At 42.6% G+C, this 22,719-nt stretch overlaps 1 protein-coding gene and 1 long non-coding RNA gene across 4 annotated transcripts in view; one reads left to right on the top strand and one right to left on the bottom strand.

Moving 5' to 3' along the window:
* CA10 (carbonic anhydrase 10) overlaps positions 1–22,719 on the top strand; it is a 312,105-nt gene that overhangs the window by 108,265 nt on the left and 181,121 nt on the right. The window contains exon 1 of one of the 3 annotated variants that reach the window (XM_068262775.1): positions 22,216–22,297. The exons of the other annotated variants lie outside the window; for them this stretch is intronic. Within the exon in view, the coding sequence (XP_068118876.1) occupies positions 22,267–22,297 (31 nt within the window). The 5' untranslated portion in view covers positions 22,216–22,266. Of the gene's footprint in view, positions 1–22,215; positions 22,298–22,719 lie in introns of those variants that run through there. 3 annotated transcript variants of the gene reach the window in all.
* LOC137541467 (uncharacterized) lies at positions 18,738–22,188 on the bottom strand. Its single transcript, XR_011025170.1, has 2 exons — positions 22,039–22,188; positions 18,738–19,082 (listed from the first exon to the last, which is right to left on the bottom strand). It is a non-coding gene; the product is annotated as an uncharacterized lncRNA (long non-coding RNA).

Genomic DNA, 22,719 nt, shown 5'->3' with positions numbered 1-22,719 from the left:
CAAGGCTAATCACTTCAGAAAGAGACTTTTCTTTTAAGAGAGTCCCTGTACTGAAGATAACAAGCAATGTCTCGGTTCTTCCATTCTTCTTGGTGAAGGACTCGGCTGGCTGGCTGGCTGGCCTCTGATGAATTACACGTAGCTGTGGACAATCCATCTCCTTAGCTGATTGGTAGAGCCATAGTATCTACAATCTTAAATCCCCGCTAGATCATTTGAGACATAATTGAATTTCTTGATGGCTTCATGCAGTCCAGGTTAATCTTACCGATGGTGAACTCCAATGGCTGGCTGGACAGTTTAATATTTATGGAGGAGTGAAAACCACACGGGTTACTGATTTATTTAAAATGTTGAGAATATCATTTAGTAAGGTCAGTCAAAAGAGATAGCTTGCTATCGTTCACTTGAGACTTTAAGGACTAGATTAATAGAAAGTAAGCCTCCAATGAATGAGAAGACTGGAAAGAGTAGAACAAAATGTTCAATGAGGCCTGGCTGAAATCAAACAGCCTAGTAATATGAGCTGTCACTGTTTTTTATTAGATCCTACAGTTACCGTACATCAGTCCCGTGTTATGGTCTGTGACCCTCACTGCTCCTTCTGTAGCTTCTGAAAGAGAAAATCAGTGGAACACATTATAGATTGGTTCCAACAGCTATGTGACTTGTTATGTGGACAACAGAGGCGTAGCTATGGGGGAGCAAGGGGGGACATATGTCTCCAGGCGCAGTACTGTGAGAGCACACAGGGCGGCCGATGCACGCCCCGTGAGTGAGAGGTGGCTCATTGGCCCCCCAAAGTGCCCTCACTTCGCTCCCTCCTTCCCACTGCAGAGGATTGTGGAAATATTAATAACATCAGGGCCCATATGCAATTCACTTCTTCTCCTGCATTTTCTCCTAGGAGATCATTTTCATCTTCGATTTAAAATAACTTTTTAGCACTTTGTAATGGAAAAAGTACCAAAAAGTAGGGGAAAAAGTACTGTCAAATGTATTTTGAGTATTTGTTTGCTTGCTGGTAATTTAAAAGGCATTTTATTTCAAAGTTGTGAAAATATCACCTAGGAGAAAACTCAGGGGAAAAAGTGAATTGCATATGGGCCCAGGAGACTCATTGGCTCCAACATTCCGGTGATTACGCCATCTCTCCTCTGCAGCATGCCCAGTGCCCTCTACTTGGTAACCAGGGCCGGTTCGAGCCACAGTTGGGCCATAGGGCAAAATTAGCCTGGGGGGCCCCCAACAGACACCCCCGACCAAAAAGCGTCATTAGAGGCCCTTTGTTGCAGCCAAACTTCCCTCCTGGGCCCCTGAGCTGGCTGCTGACCCTCCCTCAATCACCTCCCAACTTAACAGACTCTGCAGAGTCCCTGGGGAGCAACAGTTAAGATGGGGGAAGGACAACTTGGGGGCCCCTACAGGCTCTGGGGCCCTGGGGCAATTGCCCATTTTTTCCTATGGTAGCTCCGGCCCTGTTGGTAACAGCTGCATCGTGTGACAAGAGACACCACTGTTACCAAGGAGAGCAGAGGAGAGGAGAGATGACGTCATCGCTGAACATTTTGCTGTTATTAACACATCTGCCCATCTAAAGGGGTGCAAATCTAGAAGGGGATATATTTGGCTATCTAAGTGGGGGAAGGGGGGCACATCTGGTTATCTAAAGCGGGGCATGTCTGGCCATCTAAAGGGCACACTATTAGATATCTATGGGGAAAGGAGAACATCTGGCTATCTGTAGGGGAGAAGAGGGCAATGTAAACAGCATTTGTACATTTGGATTATCTGATTCTTTTGCTGCGGCCTTTTTCAACCAGAATAATCCTTGAAGTTTTTTTCTCAACTGCTACTCTCTAAATACCTGAGATACTGTTGAACCGACCATCATCCCTCATTTAAAGTCACTTAAAACTTTAGTCTTACCCATTTTGACATTAACTTCTGTGATAACTATGTTGTCCAAAACTGAGCGTTTCTTATATAAGCAACTCCGCGCTGTTACGTCACTCTATTTCACTGATGGACTGGTTTACTTTCATATAAGGGGTGTTTAAAATTTTTTGCCCACTCAATGTATTATAATGATGAGGTTAACGCTAAGGGGAAGCTAGGGTTAGGCATCAATCTGGCATTAACATTCAGGGATAGGTTACATGTATGTCCAGAGAGAGTACCGACCTAAATATAAAGCACCTTTACTGCGTCCCTTCAACATCAAAGAATCCATATCACACTTGTGACATTGTGGAAGCTTCGGGGGTTGCCAAGGCAAGTGGGTGGCTCCGGGTGACACACTGAATAGCTAACAGTTGCTTTGTGTGTGGATGGCTGCGATCAAGCGTTGGCTACACACGTGAAACAGCTGTTAGCTGCTCGGTGTGTCATAACAAGCAGCCCACCTGCCTGGGCACCCCCAAAGTTTCCAGGATATCACGAGCGTGATATGGATGCTTTGATGTTGATGTGACACCATAAAGACACCATATTATTATTTAGTATTTATATAGCGCCGACATCTTCCAAAGCCAATGACAATGTACAGAGACTTGTCACCTAACTGTCCCTCAAAGGGGCTCACTATCTAATCCCTACCATAGTCATATGTCTATGTATGTACTGTATTGTAGTGTATGTATCATAGACTTGGGCCAAATTAAAGAAGCAGGTGAGTTCGGCGAAACTAGGCGCCTCATCCCAATAATGTTATACTGTACAAGACCCCTAATTACATCTCCTTTCGAATTGCGACGACTTGGAGGGGGAGAGGTATTTTATGACCCTGGAGATTTACGCCACCAGAGATTTGAGCGGCAGCAGGGTGAGCCATTATTCAGCTCACCCTGTGCCCATCTCACTGGCGGTGTACACATACGTGTTGCCAATTTAGATAGAAGCCAACGTATCTAAATTGCTGCAAGGTGAGAGTACTAACCATTACGCCACCGTGCTGACCATATACTCAGGTTGGTGCACTCTCACTCCACCTCCGCTCTGTAACACTTCCCGGTGCCCACCTCAAGGACCCACATTAATCCATGCCTTACACTGATAAGGAGTGAAAACTCTCAAACGGCTGTTTTTATGTAGGAATAGTATAGCTGTGTAAAATTAATAGTCTATAGGCACATGGTTCCCTCCAGATGTTCTGGATGTGTGTTTGGTTTTTAGGGGCACAAAGATTTGTATATTCAGTGATGCATCATGGGGTATATGTCTTGGTAAAATAAAGCTGACTGACTGCAAAGACCTTCTGCTTTAAAGAGGAGCAATACTATCTCAGAAAAAAACAACAACATTTAAGTAGATAAATACTTGCTCTACTTACATAACATATGTATTGCACTGTCCACATTTTGATTTTAGTGATTTTTCTACAGTAAAAAAAAAAGAGAAAATACTTCTTAGCATTTCCCATTTTAACTGTGGCTATTTTAAAGCCAATTGTGAGGTCATTTCCTCCCTTACTCTCCTTTCCTGTATGCATTGCCCGCCCTCCACTATAGAAAGTGCATTGTCTCAGCATGAGAAATATTGGCCAATCAGAGAGGAACAGAGGCGTGAAAGGGGAAAACAGGAGGGAAAGAGGCTTCAGCCAATCAGGCTGCACTAGTTAAGTCTGAGGGGAAAGTAGAGAAGCAAAAAAAGGACAACCCAGCATGCCCTGCAACTTCCTTTGTGCGTACAAAATGTTGTGTGTACCAAATAAGAGTCAGGTAAACTGGGGAATGATCATTTATCAACAAGAAAAGTAATAGTGATTTTAACTTTTGGATTGTCTGGTTAGCATCCTTATTACTTGTTTACCAGATAAAAATAAAGAATTGATTTTTGATGTTATGCCTGACAGATACACTTTAAGAGAGCAAATTTGACTGGGGGGAAGATAGTTGACTTTTACATAACCTGGGGCCTCTTCCATCTCTCTGCCATTTTTGAGGGCCCCTCGGTTGTTTCTGGGTCCCCTCCGTTTTGATTCCTTCACTCTAATGAAGGTGTCCGACCTGGCATGGTCCTGTGCTACAGCGCTGTCCCGGCCGTACTCCTCCTCCTCGTTCCCACTCCCATATCCAGGAGCGTTCTGCGAATGGGCGGTTACAAATCGTTATAAACCCTGTATGCACAGAACCCCTCTGGCTTGAGCAGCACAACGGAGGGTACCCGGAGGACACTAGACTATGGGGGCTAGAAGAAGCCCAAGGTCAGTAAAAGTCAACTTTTCAACCCCCGTTCAGGTGTGCTTTACGCATACAATTTTATGTTATTTATTTATTTTTATTTCTTGTAATAGTGGCTTGTTTTTACCCCTTTCAGTCCCTTATAATATCCTATTCTAAATCTGCATCACCCCCCCCCATGAGGAGATGGGCTAGTCCAAAACTTCGCAGCTCTGTCAGATTTCTACTACCTACTGTAAGTGACAGCAACATAGGTAAAAAGTAATGTATGGAAATGAAACAAATCTGATTGGCTGTTTGTGTGTGTCTCCACACCCTTTTCTGAATTTGAACCCCAGTCACCCAATGACCAACTGTACCAGGTTTGAGGCTTGTGCCATTAACAGTGCAAGAATGGCAGCAATTAAATATTCCCCTTGAAAAGCAATAGGTGAATTTTGATTGGCTTTTGTAGACTCTACCCACTTTCTGAATATTAATCCCAGTCACCCAGTGACCAACTGTGCAAAGTTTGAGAACCCTACCATTATCAGTGTAAGTATGGCTGCCGTTTACATTTTCCCAGTGAAATTTGTATTTGTCTCCGCCCACTTTTTGGCTATGGGGATAAAAGTATCCTATATATTATTCCAGGTAATGAACTATGCGTGTGCCAAATTTCATTCAAATCCGTTCAGCCATTGATTTGTGATTGAGTAACAAACATCCAAACTTCCAAACTTTCGCATTTATAATATTAGTGAGATTTTAAGATTTTCACGACAGAGGCTCTTTAAGTTACAAAAATAAATCACATTTCAAACATGGATATTCAGTCTGCACCAGGCAGATGAGAAAGTCGTATCTCGCTCATCTCACTTCGCTTCTGAAAGCCCTAGACAGGCATTTTCTGCAGTATAAATATAAAGCCAGTTTCTGGCTTCCATATACATGAAGTGTGTGGGCCACGCTAGGCATTGTGATGTCAGCCACTGTGACATTCTATTGTGTCCCTGACAGCTTCGGAGTCATTTTTACTCTCGAAAAAATAATGGCCATAAAGTACAAAAGATGAATGCTTTACGTGTTTATTACCGGGAAGAACGGAGTGCTGAAACCAAAGAAAAATAATAAAAGGGATAAATCACAACTCCATTTATCAAATTGTCCAAGGGCAGAAAAGTAAAAGGAAAGCCGCAGTGCAGCCGTCCCTGCCTCGTATCAGCCATCCATGGACTTCTTTTGCCGTGTGCAAGGAAAAAAATAACGAAACATAGAGCAGGACTTTTTTTTACTTTGATCAATCAAGCTGGAGACAATTTTCTTAAGAATTGTATTTCTTTATGTTGAGATTTTTTAACCACTTGAGAACCACAGTGTTAAACCCCCCTAAAGACCAGGCCATTTTTCAATAAATTGGCCACTGCAGCTTTAAGGTCTCGCTGTAGGCCCCCCCCCCCATGTTTATTTTTTTGGCCAAATATTTATGTTACTATTTTTTAAGTAAAATAGCCTGTTTTTTTATTATTTATTTTACATTACCCCTGCCTCCCTCTCCACGCCAGCCAATCACTGTGATCGGCTGTCATAGGCGAGCCTCTGGAGGGGACAGCCGTAGATCGCAGCGCTGTACAGGGTAATTTACCGCCTAAGTCTCCTAGTAGCAATCAGTCGGGCTACAGTGTCCCTCACTGATATCAAATTACAGCTATAAACTCTTTGCTAAGCAGATAACTGGGCTTCTGACTGCAAGGAATTGATAAAAAGGTCAATAGTTCATGTATTTTAGCTTGGGACGCTTTAGACACTGCAATTGAGCAGAGACAATAAAACATTGAATCTTCTTTGTAAATGTTTCTACATAAAATAAAACCATGAGAATGACAGATTCAATTGTTTATCTCATCGGTTTATTTTCACCTTGGGTTTTACTTGAAAGTCAACTTAATCAGAGGGTAGGATAGCTTTGTGTATGCTGACAATACTACAGTAGGAATCCTGAACTCAGAGTACCTTTTTAAATATGACAAAAGAAAGGTATTTCTTATCGCGTACACCTAGCCTTGCTTGTCTTATGACCGCAGTAATGGTCCAAGTAGACCTCATTTTATATCGAGACTGAGAGACAGAAACTGTTCTCCCAGCTTACTGCAGACTTTGGAATCAGCAAATTTTGCATCTGTGCAGCTTGGAATGAATGTTGAATGGTATCTTATAGGACAGCCATATGATAAATTATTAAAATGCTGCTGCATAATGCTTCAGGAATAATATGACGAGGGAGAGCGGCTTACAGCGAGGAATAACATTGAAAACTGAAAACTACAGCAGGATGATGATACAGAAAGACTAAAAAGACTCAAAGGTGCAAATTCAGTGCATCTGCTTTACATAAAAAAATCCTGAAGCTGAATTGGAACAACTGCCGCAGCCAGCTCAGTTTATGGGTCTTGTGTATGGATTTTATGGCTGTTTTTTACGGGTTAAAGTAAATCTGGGACTTTTTTTTACAGCAAAAATGTTGATTCTTACCTCTCTAACCCTCCTTTCCAACCATGGTCAAATTTGAGGCGAGGCCACAAAGGCCATGGCCTAGTGCACCAGAAAGCAAGGGGCGGGCAGCAGGCTGGCACATTAAAGCAGTTAAACTGCTAAACATGTAAACTGCAGCAGTCACCGACCCAGTCCATGACTGCCTTGATTCCACAGTGGCGAGCAGTGGAGCACCAATCCTGTGCTCCCCCCATCCTGTGCTCTGCTCCCCCCCAGCACAGAACAGAATAGGGAGAGCACGGGACCAGGGAAGTACACAGGATAGGAGAGCACAAGACGAGAGAACAGGACCAGGGGAACAAACGGGATGGGACGGAGGGGGGGCATACAGGATGGGTAGTAAACAAGACGGGATAGGGCAGGGTTGATGGCAATGGGCCTTAGGCGGTAAAATGTCCTGTTTCCAATGATGGGACCCCCAAAGTTTCATAGAGCTGAGAATCTAGAGGGTTCCCTTTTCTTAGGTAAGTATCTGGATGGGGTACCGTCTCAGATACACTTTAACATAGGGTCAGTGTACATGACTGTTTGTCTTTTGTGGTATATTCCAAGAAATGGTACAACTTCCCAGCGGGCATGAACCTAGCCTACTTCTTAAGCTAACAGTAACTTATTTTTTGTAAAAAATAACAATATAATTGTATCTATGGAAAAGCTTGGCAGGAAATAGAGCTGCAGTGAGTTTTGGAGTTCATCTCCGCGGATGTTGTGTTAATAAGTTTTTAACATTTCTCAATTTAAGAATATGTTCTGTTGAAGAATGTTTTGTACTTTCCTCAAAGCCTTCCATTAGCAGCACAATGGGGTGATTAATCTCCCTGAAGAAGTGTAATTATGGTTGATGGTGGCAGTTAAAGCTGTTCTTGCTTACAGTAAAGTCTTCTAGAGGTGCTCACAAACTGCAGCTAGTACACTTCTGAAGACTAAAAGGGGAACTCTCTCCAATAAAATCTACCACGCACATGCCTGGCTCTCCTCTGTTTCAGTAATATGGACCCAAGGGATGCCAAAAAATGTACAACAGAGTAAATATAAAAAAAAACAATATACATTGTGTGAGAAGATGCCTTGTGGGGACAGTAACCTAATATATAGAAGTCGATAGCGGCGGCCTGCATCCAAAAACTCTGAGGGGGAAGGGATGGGGTGGGGGGATAAAGATAATCCAAGAGGTTGACGGTTGAGGGAAAAAAAAAATCTATGCCTTGAGGTCCTGCTGGAGATTGCCCGAAACCTACGGCCAGATGGGAGTCGCCTGAAGAAGCAGTGGCCCGTGTGTGAGGGATCGTTGGCAATCCTCAGCACTTTGGATCATAGTCTGGTGTTGTAGAGTAGGTCCAGTGGGGGAGGGGTTTCCCAATGATCCTCTCCGGTGATCTGATGATACTCTGTAGTTTGTGTCTGTGGCTGGCAGAGGAGCCAGCATACCAGACCAGGATGAAAGAACAGATGACAGATTCAATGGTGGCAGAGTAGAACCTCATCATAAGCTCCTGGGCCATGATACTGAACTTCTTCAGTTGTCAAAGGAATAATAGTCTCTGTTGGGCTTTCCTCTAGGTAGAGGCAGTGGTGGCCTTCCAGCTTTGGTCGTTGGAGATGTTTGTGACCAGGAGACGAACACAGGATACTCTTCCAACTTCCATGCTGTTCATGCTTTTAAGTGTAGAATTATAAGACCAATTGTTGGCTATAGCATAACCTGGACTATTTATAAAAGTAGATTGCTAACAAGGAAACCACTCTACAAGCTCCTGTCCTCATTCGGGTCATTTGGTCTCCCCAATGTTGTAATCTTTGCACTCCTCAGTAGATTAGTCTATGTACAATAATTTCCTTTGCATGTGATGCACACACTGCTCAACCCCACTTCAGACCAGAATACAATATGAATAGGCATGTTCCACCCCTCTGTTCAAAAAGACATCTGGATACATTTTCTACAGGCACCGCATTAAACAACGGACACTGATACTAACTGGAGCTTCATAAGCAGCATCAGGGAAGAGGCTTTGCACTACTTTTTGTGTGACACTGTTGATAAAATCGCCCCACTGAATACCAGTGCCGGTGTCAGATGGTGCATCTACTGGTCATTGGATAACAAAAGATAGTGTACTGGTTGAGGGCTTTGTCTTTGACATGGGAGATCAGGGTTTCGAATCCTGGCTAGGGTCAGTACCTATTCAGTGAGAAGTAATTGGGCAAGACATCCTAACACTGCAGGTTGGCTCCTTGAGTGCGCCCTTAGTGGCTGGAGTTCTTGAGCGCTTTGAGTCCAACAGGTCTCACCTTATAGCTGGTGGCCGGGCTTTACAAGGAAGAGCTGTGACTTCTTGGCAAGATGAACACAATTACCTAAACTGCAGTACATTAAAGCAACCACAAGATGGCACTGTAAAATGTATAGTGCTGAAATGATCTCTATGGTATTGTGATTTCCTGTATTCCCTTTGTATTCCTCTCTTTTCTAAGGGCTCTTTCACATCAGAGCTTGCGTTGGAGAACGCTTAAAGCATACGTTTTGTTGTATGCTTTTTAATGCGTTTTGATATGCGTTGCACTGCAGTGAGTGTGCGTTTTTAATCCGTTTTCAATGCGTTACAGGACATAGGAAAACGCAGGTAATTTTTTTTCTTTTAGTTTTCAACTTTCTACATTGTTCCTCTGTTGCATTCTGGGACTGATTGCCTGCGTTAACGGATTAAAAACGCGCATAGTGTGCGTTTTACATTGACTAACATTGTAACGCATAAAGCTAGCGTTGGCCGAAAAACTGCGCCTGGGTGCAGTGTAACGCAACGCACAAAAAGGCTGCGTTATATGTGAAAGCTAAAATGAAAGTCTATGGACTTTCATTTCACCTTGGGTAACGCAAACTTTATCCTTTGCGTTGAAACGCAGAAAATCTGCCCTAATGTGAAAGAGCCCTAAGTAAGCTGCATTTCCTGATGGCGGTGTATGATATATGGCTGCATGTTTTTCTTTAGTAAATAGTTGTAACTTGTTATACTGGGTGCTTATCTGTGTGTACAGATCGCTCTGCTCCATTGTGACTGACAGCAGGGAAGGAGAACTATAATCCAATTATGTGAGGGATAAAGCACAAGCTGACAGTTCAATCCCCCAATCAGCTGACGAGCACCTGCTGACCACTTAAATGTAGCTGGATGCATGTACTGCTGTGTTCTATTGCTTGTGTGTGTTGAATTTAGCATTCAGTATGGAGGCAGTGTTGGTGGGTTTTCTGGATGTGAGAGGTCCAGACCCACCTGCACTCCCCTCCAGGTATCGCATGTTGGCCTTGAGGCCCCGGCCAGTGAGAGAGGTCCGGGGCCCCTAGCCATCGTGTGAACCAATCGTGTGTTTTCAATCCCCCATTGTGCCAGCTTTGCTCGAGTTTACGTCTTACTTCTATGTTAGATTTGCGCTGATTTTGCACTGTTATACCAGTATGACATTTCTGGAAAATCTTACAAAACTAGTGCAGAGTCTTCTTTTGTAAGTTGTGAATTTACTCTCAGAACACATGCAGATTAGTACTTTTTTCAACTGTGATGACATTGGTAGGAAACAGGAAGAAAATACAGTAATTGCTTTGATAAATCTGCCCCACTGTAACCAACATTCATCATAAATAGTAATAATCGCAATCTGATAATTACAATTACGCAATATTTCACATACATTTTCACGACAGTGAAGTGTAATATACATTTATACATATACAGTATTTGGACATTCAATAAATGTCATGTAGTCCATTCATAATTTCACAGAATTTTCATGTCATTTTCACATAATTTTGTTCTGACTATTATTATTATTATTATTATTATTAATTGTATTTATAAAGCGCCAACATATTACGCAGCGCTGATAATCTGTTAATAGCAAATCCTCTATATGTGCTACCATCACCAAAAATGGGCATGTTAAGGAGTATAGTAGGAATAAGTCACAAAAAGAATTTTAAGACCATTTAGTTTTTGAGAAAATAGATTTTGAAAATGCAAGGGAAAATGTCCCTTATTTACCTAGCATTTTTGGTGATGATAACATACGTGGAGGCTTTGCTATTAACAACCCCTAAAGTCGGCACAGAATTACACAGACATTACCTGAAATTGCGGAATTACGATTCCAGATTATGTTCACATGCAAAATCAATTTTGATTTTCCTGTAATTTTGCATTACGATGTTGCATCGTAATTGCAAATTACGTTGCAAAATTACGATTATGCAAAATTTGTGCTCGTCACTAATCATAAAACAAAAAAGTGTGTGGCCATATTGACTTTTTGGCAATTTTCAACTACTAGAGAAGGTTGAGAAGCAAAGGCACAAGAGTATCATTACTGCACTTCACACATGTATAGGGTTGACATGCCCTTTTTTACTGTATGTTTCACCCTGAGCTCCTATTTAAAGCCAGGTTGCTGTCGCAGTATAAGGGTAGCTTCATAACTAGACTGGCCACAACATCTGTTAATGTCAAAGAAGGTTTTTGTACTTGTTTACAAATGTGGTCACCTGACCTGGATTCAGCTGAAGGAGGAGATAGGAGGAGCTCTGTGGGTGAGGGTTTATGTAGCTGCGTGGCTCTGCATCACTATGAAGTTTAAACTGAAGCCCAGAATATTGTGTGAAAAGATCGCAATTAGCAGCTATGGAGCTTTGTGCTACAGAAAGTGTCTGGCTAAGGAGGAGCTCTTGACCAGGAATTTTCAGCCAAATTCAGGCTTAAAGAGAAACCATAACCAATCATTCCAATCAGTAGCTGATACCCCCTTTCCCATGAGAAATCTATTCCTTTTCACAGACAGAGATCATCAGGGGTCTCTGTATGGCTGATATTGTGGTGAAATCCCTCCCACAGTGTGATGGCAGCAGCACCTCACAGCATTGAGGTCCTGACATCACAAAGTTGGAAGCCTTGTTGCATTGACGTAAATAACAGCTGTTTACAGCTGTTTCCAACTGCCAAAAAAAAGCAAGCAGCAGCTACTTCCACTGACATCACCTGCCAGCAGTAAAAATGTCACCATGTGATAGAGAGGAAAGACTTTACAATGGGCAAACACTGACTAAATCATTTATGTATAATTATCGTAAAAATTAAGCACTTGTTTATTACATTATTTTCACTGGAGTTCCTCTTTAAAGGGAACCTAAACCAAGGCTTCCATATTAATTTCCTTTTAACTACTTAAGGACCAGGGGATTTCTGTGTGATCTGTGCTGCATGGGCTCTCCAGCCCGCAGCACAGATCGTGAATGAGGCAGGGCGACCAGACTTCCCCCCTTTTTTCCCCACTAGGGGGATGTCCTGCTGGGGGGGGGGGGTCTGATCGCCGCCACTCTGTGTGGCCGAGCAGGTTGGGGCTCCTCAAAGCCCCCCTCCGCATCGATATGCCGCGCTCCCTCCCCTTACCTCCCCCCCCCCCCCTGTGGATCTGGGCGGCACAGGATGGAGCTCCATCCTGTACCGCCTCCAATGGGCTTTAGCCTATCAGACGGCGGCGATCCCCGGCCAATCAGAGGCCGGGAATCGCCGATCTCCTTTACGGCGCTGCTGCGCAGCAGCGCCGTATTGATGTAAACAGCTGGGATTTCTTCCCCACGTGTTTACAATTAGCCTGCGAGCCGCGATTGGTGGCTCGCAGACTCTTCACGGAGACACCCTCCGTGAACTGACATGGAATGTTTCCATGGAAACACCACTTCGACCTGCCGACGCCTATCAGCGTTAGGCGGTCGTTAAGTGGTTAAGCGATACCAGTTGCCTGGCTATCCTGCTGATCTTCTGGCCTCCATAGTGTCTGAATCGCACACCTGAAACAAGCATGCAGCTAATCCAGTCAGACTTCAGTCAGAGCACCTGATCTGCATTCATGTTCAGGGGCTATGGCTAAAAGTATTAAAGGCAGAGGATCAGCAGGGCAGACAGGCAATATGCATTGTTTAAAAGGAAATAAATATGGCAGCTTCTATATCCCTCTCGCTTTAGGTTCTCTTTAGGGCCTTGTTATTCTACAAACCCTCACTGAAAGCTGCTCTATTGTGCTCTAGAAATGCGGAAATTTGAATTTTGCTGAATCCAAATGAGCATTCCTAGCCATTGCTAGAACATACATTTGAAAAAGTCGCAAGCTAATTAAGGCGTGACGTTAAATAATGATATTACTAGCAATATAAGTAAATAACAATTTAAACGCAACGATAACTAACAAAAACAATAGCAAAAACTGTAAATAATGTAATAATTGCGGTATAACATTATCAGTAAATTTACTGATAATGTTGAATCTAACTATAACTGAACCTCTCCCTACTCTCACACAGAACCCCCCCCTGGTGGTGCCTAACCCAAAGACCCCCCTGGTGGTGCCTAACCCTAAGACCCCCCTGGTGGTGCCTAACCCTGAGACCCCCCCTAGTGGTGCCTAACCCAAAGACCCCCCTGGTGGTGCCTAACCCTAAGACCCCCCTGGTGGTGCCTAACCCTGAGACCCCCCCTAGTGGTGCCTAACCCTAAGACCCCCCTGGTGGTGCCTAACCCTAAGACCCCGCCAGTGGTGCCTAACCTTAACACCCCCCGATCCCCGCTAACAAGAATATGATACATTTTAATGTAATTACAGCCGTCCACTAAATAGCATAACAGCTTTCTATATTACGATAAATAATTATTGCGCCCACATATATTGATAAATAAACATTACGCCCATTTTTGGCCGGGACTTTTTCAACTGCTTCTTTGCTAGACCTTCTTGTTTTCAGGCAGCAGACTCGTAGCTGATCAATGCTAACCTTGCCCTCTGGATGCCAGAAAGAGAAAAAAAATCATCTTGACAGGAGGCAAAGTAAAGTTTGAGCAGGATACATGCCAAGGAATGTGTAAAGAGATGCTGTTGTCGGCTCTGTGGAGTGCAAGGCTTGCTATTAATATTAAAATGCAGAATGAAAGCCTTGCCGTGTGTAATAATAAATATTTTAGCTCGGCTGTGGCCCTCGTTGCAGAGTACAGGATTACGAGCTTGTTCTCGTTGCCTGCATCGTCTCCAGGGATGGATATCGGGCAATCAGATTGCAAAAGAGCAAAGGTGCCGTTCTGGCCTTTTGCGTCTGATGGGCTTCCGTGCTGATCTAATGTTCCGTTTCGTAAATCTTTTTTTTTGTTAAGCACAAATTTATTGTAACATAGCCTCAGTCCCCAAGAAGAAGGCCTTAGGGGAAGATTTAACAGGTACACACAGGGCTTAGTTGGTATGCAGAGTGTGCTCTCTGTGCATTTTAGCTGTGCTGCAAGCTGTAATGTGTGCCTTAAGGGGATGTTCTAGGGTAAATGTAATGTAACATTAAAAAAAATGCAAAAGGACCAACATACAGACATTGGCAATTATGCAAACAAAAAACCCAAACCTATAAGGAATTGCTTGGTATAAACAAAGCATGCCTAAAAGACAGGGATTTATTTAAAATAATATCATGGTCAACGCACAACTGGTCTGGCTTGTCTACACTAAACATAACATCTTTTTCTTTGCCTTTCCGTTCCTTCCATTTTTCTGGTTTTTTCCTTTTTCACTTTCTTTTCCTTTCTTCTGCTCTCCATTTTCTTTGTCTGCTTTATTTTCCTTATCCATCACTTCCTTCCCCTTCTCCCTCTTCCCCGTATTTAACCCTCCCTCTCCTTTCCTACTTCTTTCCTCTATCTCCTTTGCCTTTCTTTTCCCTTCCCTTTCTCTTTCTTTTGCTTTCCATATTTTTTTTCCATTTTCTTTATCGTTTTTCTCTTTTCCCTGCTTTATTTCCTCTTTCCTTTTCTTTCTTTTTTTAATTTATTCTTTTTCCTATCCATGTTCCTTTTTTTTGTTTCCTTTTTCTTCCATATTCCTTTTCCTTTCTATTTCTCTTGTCTTTTCCTCTTTCCTTTTCCTTCCCTTCCCTTCTTTTCTCTTTTCCTTTCCCTCCGCAATTTTCTTTTACTTTTTTCTTTTACTTTTCCTTCCATTGTTCCTTTTCCCCCCTTTAATCTTTCCTCCTTTTCCTCCTTCCTTTCTTTTTCTTTCCATTCTCTTCCCTTTTCCTTTACTTTTTCTTTTCTGTCCTTTTCCTCTGCATTTTCTTTTCTTACCAATTTCCCTTTGCTTTTTTTCTTCTTCTTTTAAACTCTCCTGTCTCTTTTCTGCCCTTTTTATTCGCTGTTCGCCTTTCCTTTTCCCTCCATTTTCCTTTCCCTTATCTGTCCCTATCCTCCTCCTTTTCTTTTTCTGTTCTATTCTTTTCCTTTTCTTTGCATTTTCCCTTTCCTTTCTTCTCTACTTCTTTGCCTATCTGATTTCTTTTTATGTCTTTGTCTCCCCTTTTCTTTCATCTTTCCTTTCTCAAACTGAGAAAGGAAACTCCCTTCTGGTTTCTTTTCTCCCTTTTCCTTTCCATCATCATGCAGAATCAAACAATGAAAATTCTCCTGGTCAGTTTACAGTTTCTAGCTGTGAGCTGAGAATACCTAAAACACAGAAAAGAAATACTCTTAATGCCCCCTCTCAGCCAAGTAAAGTGGATGAAACTCAGTCTTATTTAATCAGTTTTACAGAAACTGCTTCCTGGTGTGAAGGCAGTGGTGGATGTTCTCAATAGAAAGCTGTAACGATCGGTGTCAGCACGCAGAGAGAATCTGATTATTGGCGATCTGCAGTATCACCAAGAATACACATATATACCCGATTATTGATGATCTGCAGAATCACCGATAATACAGATATATTACTAACCTCTGGACACATATATAGTGTGAGTGTTTGGTGCAACAGTAATAACTTTGAGTGAGGACCACCCGAGGAGCAGGTGGTCCTTGGCAGTATGAGAAATACCTCCCTTTGGAAGTGCAGCAGCCTGAGACCTCCAAAGGGCGGAGTCTCAGGCTGAATAGCAAGAAAACCTGGTGACTAGTGACCCCTGGAAGATGGGCGTCACAAGCAGGTCTGGAGAATAACACAAATGATAATACAATTCCCTAGTCTTGGGTGCGAGGTCCGTGGTCTCAGCACCCTGGAACTAGTCTGGAATATAACACAAATGATAATGCAGTTCCCTAGTCTTGGTTGTGAGGTCCGTGGTCTCAGCACCCTGGAACTAGTCTGGAATATAACACAAAGACAATACAGTTCCCTAGTCTTTGGGTGTGAGGTCCTTGGTCTCTACACCCTGGAACTAGTCTGAATAATACAACACAAAGACAATACAGTTCCCTAGTCTTTGGGTGTGAGGTCCTTGGTCTCTACACACTGGAACTAGTCTGAATAATAATACAATAATAAATAGAAGTAATCTGGCTCAGTGTGAATTCCCAGGTCCTCCTGGTTCTAACACACTGTAGGATCTGACTATGATCTGAATGCTTCCACGTAAGTGTTCGCAATGGCAGACAACCAGCAACTGGCCAGCAAGCTGTATATATAGTTGCAGGGCCCCGCCCGAGCCACTCAGCTAATCAGGAGTCCAGCAGGAATCAGCTGATCGTCCTGATCAGCTGATCCATCTCCAGCTGGCATAAAGGTCCTGACTTCTGGCGGCCGCGCGCGTAGCTCTCCATCCTGGTGCACTAACAGAGCCATCCACACCAGACACACACTGCTGCGTACAAACCGCTGCGCTGTACGCGGAGCCAGCTGCCTTGCTGTCAGTACACGCGGCGGCTTTTCCGCATTTTCTCACAAAAGCCAAGTGTTTTTTTACTCATTCAGGAATAATTGTTTGCAAAATAAATGCAAATATTTGAAATGTAATTCCAGTGTCAGAAATGTGTCAATATCAATGTATCCCAGGCGAAGCTCCGAAAGCACTTGTTAAAGAGAAACCGTAACCAAGGATTGAATTTCATCCCAATCAGTAGCTGATACCCCCTTTCCCACTTGAAATCTTTACCTTTTCTCAAACAAATCACCAGGGGCAGGGCTGGATTTACCATAAGGCACTGTAGACATGTGCCTAAAGGCGCCTGATGTTGGAAAGGAGGCTCACTCCCCTGCTTGAGCACCTCCCTCCCTCCTTCCCTATGCAGAGTACTCTCAGCATTCCACTGATGAGATCACCCTTTAGTCAGGGCACTTCTAGCTAGTTAAAGTGAACCTAAAGTAAAAAAAAAAAAACGAGATGAACTCACCTGGGGCTTCCCTCTGCCCCCTGCAGACGATCGGTGCCCTCACAGCCCCGCTTCGATGGCCCAGGACCCGCCGGCGAGCACTTCCGGTTTGGCCGTCACCGGCCGACAGGCATGGGAACGCGAGTGATTGTTCGCATTCCCAGCCTGTATATCGCCCCCTATGCTGCTATTGCGGCCTCCTGCATTTTGAAAAATAAGCAACAAAACCAGTTTTTAAAAACGCAAATGTCTAAACGTATAAACATGCGCTTTTTGAGGCAATTCATTGACTAACATTACATGCATAAACGCTGTGTTTTCCACAACGCTACCGTTTCTGCTTAGTGTGTTCCCTGCCAAATACAGAACAACTCACCTGATTGTACCGCATGCTCTACTCTTTGTGAATTGACATTTATTGAGTTATTTACCTCAGAAGTTGGTTATTTACCTCACTAGTCGGTAACTTTCACAGCGGTGCATTGCAGTGTGGTATAACAGACGCTTTGTATCTTAGCTTACCGCACCGTAATGCTCCACCTATGTAACGTTCTCAGTGTGCATTGCGGTAAAATGGGTCACGGTATGGTAATGCGCTGCATGCAGTGTGTTACCGCTAAATGTGTGTGTTAACAGTGAAGGTGAAGCATTCTTTTCATTGACTGTGTATTTTCACTGTACCCAATAGTGCTGAGCACAAATTTGGCATTGTTGTAATTTTGCATCGAAATTTGCAATTACAATGCAAGATCGTTATGTGAAATTTCTGAAAAATTTGAATTTTTCGTTTTGTCTGTTATTGTAATCAGGAACCACAATTTCGCATTTTTGCGTAATTTTTGCATAATTTAGTGCCTACTTTAGCTGTAAATAGCAAAACCTCCATATATGCTATTGTCCCCAAAATTGCTACATATGTTAAGGATAGTGGGTACAAGTTAAAAACATTTTTTTTTCAAAAAGACCTTGTAGTTTTTGAGAAAATTAATTTTTAAAATGCAAAGGAAAAATGTTTTTTAAACTCAGAAATATGAGAGTTTAAAAAACTATTTTTCCTTTCCATTTTCTCAAAAACTACAAAATATTTTTTAAAAATATATTTTTTTGACTGGTACCCACTATTCTCAAAAACATATGCAGCAATTGTGGTGACAATAGCATGTATGGGGACTTTGCTCTGCTATTAGATGATAAAGTCTGAACACAATCGGCACAAAATTGCACGAAAATTAAGCAAAAATTACACAAAACTACGAATGGATTACACAAAATCAATTGAATTTACAAAATGATAATTACTGTGTGTATTTGCGAAAATGTATGTGAAATTTTTCGTAATCTTAATTAGCTGATTATGATCATTACTAGTACAAACCGCCATGCGTGGATAATGTATGGTGTCGTAGTCCTGATCTATTGCGTTGCATTCCTGCTGTCACTCACAGGAAGAGCAACGGTCACTGTGAAGGTGGCCCTAGTGAATTGACATTTCAAAAAACGCCAGGTGAAATCAGCTGTTTTCTGCTTTACCGAATGCAGTAATGCTTTGTGAATTGAAGCCTATATGTGTATGCATAATTCATTCTGAACAGGGCTAAAAGAAAAAGGAGGCAATAAACTGGCAAGGGGGGAAGGGTGTCTGTAGCAGAGATGGATTAAGATGCAATGGGGCCCTAAGATAGGAAGTAGATTTGGGGTCGCCTTGTGGTCTCTTTGCTAAGCTGAAGTTGATAGAGGTCAGAGGTGGCTGGTGGGCCCCTTGATACACAGTAAGCCCCAGGCAACTGCCTAGGTTGCCTAGTGGATGATCCTGCTATGATCTGTAGCATTGGAGAAAGGTGAGGTCACAAATTAGGGGACACCGAAAATAAGAACTTGGACTGCATTATACTGTATACATTTTACAAGCCATAAAGCAGCAAATAAAATTGTCCAGGATTACTGTACTTTTCCTTGAAAAAAAAAGAAAAAAAGACAGAGAGAGATATATCTGTATCCCGCGTTACAGTTTCCATCTCTCCATCAGTGCAGACAGCTAATCTGTAATTATTTCAGCCCCTGCCTTGAGGGCAGGATTGAGTGTGGATTCTGTATGAGGTTCCTCTGATACATTTTTCCTTGTCTCTCTGCTGCTCCAGTTCTTGATAGCTGAAAGGCATTAAAAAAAGATTGTGTTTTCATCCCACGGGTATCCGACGCACAGAAGAAGATCTTTGTGCTGTGCAGAAAAAAGGGATGTTAGAAATGACTTATAGCACTGATAAACAGCATTCATCAGATTGCTAGATTAATACATGGTTCTTGGCAGGGCTAACCAAGGTTATGCTTACCATATGGCCTTTCAGCTGGGGAGGGTTATGGTAGCAGCAAAGGAGGGGGCACCCCATACCCCCAATAGATGTATAAACTATAGGCTGCCTCCCATTTACTACTGATTTTACAATTTGATTAAATGTAAGAATTGACATCACCATGAATTTAATGTCTTTGGTCAACTGGTTTCAACCATCAATCGAAATTGGTTGGGAAAGGTGGTAATTTTTACCAATTTTTACTAATGTGGCACAAGGTTTTGTGTCGGTGGGGTGGGGGGGGGGGGTGTAAAGATGGTTGTGTACAAAAACTATCAGGAGAAATCCTTAAAGCTGCAGGGACAGCCATACTACCCCAGGGGAAAAAAACACATATATAAGTAGATAAATGCTTGTTCGACTTACATAACACATATATTGTACTGTCCATGATTTGATTTCAGTAAATTTTATATAGAAAATAAAGAGAAAACTGTTCCAGGCATTTTCCATCTTTACTGACTATGACTGAAGCCAATCCTGATATAATTATCTCCCTTACTCTTTTTGTCCTACTAGAAACTGCAATGCTGTATTTATCTTACTTTGCTAATGCATGTGAGCACAGCAAATATTGTATTTCAACAGCTTCTGCAGAGGGGTGAGGTGTATTTCTCTTCTCAGCCTCCTGTCACACTGAACTGCCCCCAGCCAATCAGTGAGGAGCAGGAATGTGGGAGGGGAGATAACAAGCTTCACTCGCCTGAGCAATAAACCAAAATAGAACCAGGCTGACCGAGATAAGATTCATTACAGTAGAAACATTTATGATTATATTGGAATGCTTGCAAGGCAGACTGCCTGTAGACCACATAATAAACACAGAGCAGTTGGTAAATGGAATAAATGGAATTTGATTTTGTGGCTGACAATCCTGCTTCAATCAATTCTTAACCACTTGAGGACTGCAGGCTTACCCCCCCCCCCCCCCTCCCATGACCAGGCAATTGCTTACAATTCAGGGTTTTGCAGCTTTAAAAGCTTTCTTTAGAACCATACAACTGAGCACACAATGAAACCCCCCATTTTCTACCCACCAACAGAGATTTCTGTTGGTGGGCTCTGATCGCTGCTGGGATGTTTATTTCTTTTATTTATTTATTTGGGGTTTTTTGTTATTTGCTGTTTTTTTTTTAGCTAAAATGCCCTATTTTTGTCCCCTCCCTCCCCCGTCAGCCAATCACAGCAATCAGCTCTCATAGGCATCAGCCTACGAGAGCCAATCGCTCTCTGAGCCTCTCCAGTGGACAGCCCAATGACACGGCTGTCCCCAGTACATTGCTGCCATAAATCACAGTGCCGTACAATGTAAATAGACGGTGAAGCGTCTAATAGCGGCAACCGCCGCTGTCAGACTGATGACGGAGCAGATCTCCGTCATTCAAGCGGGGAAGCGAGTGCATCGGCCCACGCGATCCCCTGCAAACCTTGCCCCAGGACTTGACGCCTTTCGGAGTTAGGCGGTCCTGAGGCTGCCCGACGTCGATTGGAATTAGGCGGTTGGGAGGGGGCAATCCTTCTTAGAAATCTCCATTTTAACTGTATCCATCTTGAAGCCAATCCTGATGTCATTTCCTCCCTTAAGGCTCATAGACTCAACAAAAGTCTTTTAAATGCACAGTTATCAAACAACTTTTGTTGTTGAAACAAGTTGAAACAGCCAAAAAAAATTGTTTGCCATTGTTCAAACAAATGTTGCATTGACATTGGGATTTGTATGAGGCTTTACTCTCCTCTGCCTGATTGTGTATGCATTGCCCGTCCTCCTTCCAGTCTTCAGGCACTTCCACCCAGCTCTGCAATAGAAAGTGCATTGTCTCAGCATGAAAAACACAGGCCAATCAGAGAGGAACAGAGGTGTGGCAGGGGAAAACAAGGGGGGAAAGAGGTTTAAGCCAATCATGCTGCATTAGTTATGTCTGAGAGGAAAGTAAAGAAGCAAGAAAAGACAACCCAGCATTCCCTGCAACTTCCTTTGTGCGGCAATGTACCAAATAAGAGTCAGGTAAACTGGGGAATGATCACTTATCAACAAGAAAATTAATAGTGATTTTTAATCTTTGGATTGCCTGGTTAGCATCCTTATTACTTGTTTACCAGATAAAAATAAAGAATGTTATGCCCAATAGTTACACTTTAAGATATGTAGCAATTTGGGTTATGATAGCATGTATGAGGGCTTTACTATTACCTGCCTAAATTTGGCATAAAATTACGCAAAAATAAATGAAAATGCTAAATTACTGTTCCCGATTTTGTTTGCAAACTAAATTAATTATGATTTTGTTCCCAAAATTTTGTATTAAGTTTTTGCATCACAATTGCGAATTTTGATTTAAAATTCGACTATGTAAAATGTGTGCTCATTAGTATTAGAAACGGTTGGGAAAAGAATCTGATAACAACATAAAATATACCCGAGGAAGCAGTAACGCAAGTAACATTTATTCCTTCTAACTACATCAGTATTTGACTTTCCCTGAGAGGTAAGTAAGATCTCATCATCCCATGTTAAATGTTTTTTAGTTATTTAATACTTACTAACCATTTTTTTAAGCTTTGTAGAACTCATTGGGGTTGGGTACGTTGTTATGATTACCATATAGTCAATCCCCATTTTCGGAGAAGGACTATCACCTACAAGATTTTCCATGCAACTGAGTGTGGGTGAGGCCAAAAGCCCCATATGCCTTCACAGTGATTGTCTTGAAGAGGAACTGTTGCGAAAGTCTTAAAATTTAAGACACATACAAATAAGAAGTACTTTTCTTCTTGAGTAAAATGAGCCATAAATTACTTTTCTACCATGTTGCTGTCACTTACAATAGGTAGTAGAAATCTGACATTATCGACAGATTTTGGGTTAGTCCATCTCTCCATCGGGGATTCTCAGCGTGGCCTTTATTCTTTATAAATACATACCCTGAAAAATCTTTATACAAAGATGCTGGCCAGCCTCCCTGCTCACTGTACACTATTTTGGCAGTTGGACGGAGCAACTGCCATTCACTAACTGCTTTTAAAAATAAAGAAAACCCTGAGAACCTCCCTATGAGAAGATGGGCTAGTCCAAAGTCTGTCGGTAATGTCAGATTTCTACTACTTACCCTCTTGCCGACCGCGTCACGCCGATGGGCGTGGCCACTGCGGCAGCCCCAGGACCGCCTAACGCCGATTGGCATAAAGTCCTGGGGCAGCAGTCTGCAGGAGATCACGTGCAGGCTGTGTGCACATCTCCTGCTTGGTGGGCGGAGCTGAGCTCCGCCTTCAGTCTCTGAGCGGCCGCTTGGAAGACTGTTATACGGTTTTGCCGTGTGTTTATATGTACAGCGCTGTGTGACACGGCTGTCCCCCTGGGGGACAAGAGAGCGATCGGCTATTTTGAAAAAAAAAATAGTAATAAATATTTAATAACAACCAAATAAATATTTATTTTAAAAAAAAAAAACACGGGGGGGGGGGGGGGGGGGGCGATCAGACCCCACCAACAGAGAGCTCTGTTGA

Source organism: Hyperolius riggenbachi, chromosome 12 (assembly GCF_040937935.1).
Source record: "Hyperolius riggenbachi isolate aHypRig1 chromosome 12, aHypRig1.pri, whole genome shotgun sequence".
Taxonomy (NCBI): domain Eukaryota; kingdom Metazoa; phylum Chordata; class Amphibia; order Anura; family Hyperoliidae; genus Hyperolius; species Hyperolius riggenbachi.
The sequence above is the reverse complement of the archived record's forward strand: the minus strand, read 5'-3'. Positions and strand labels throughout refer to the sequence as shown.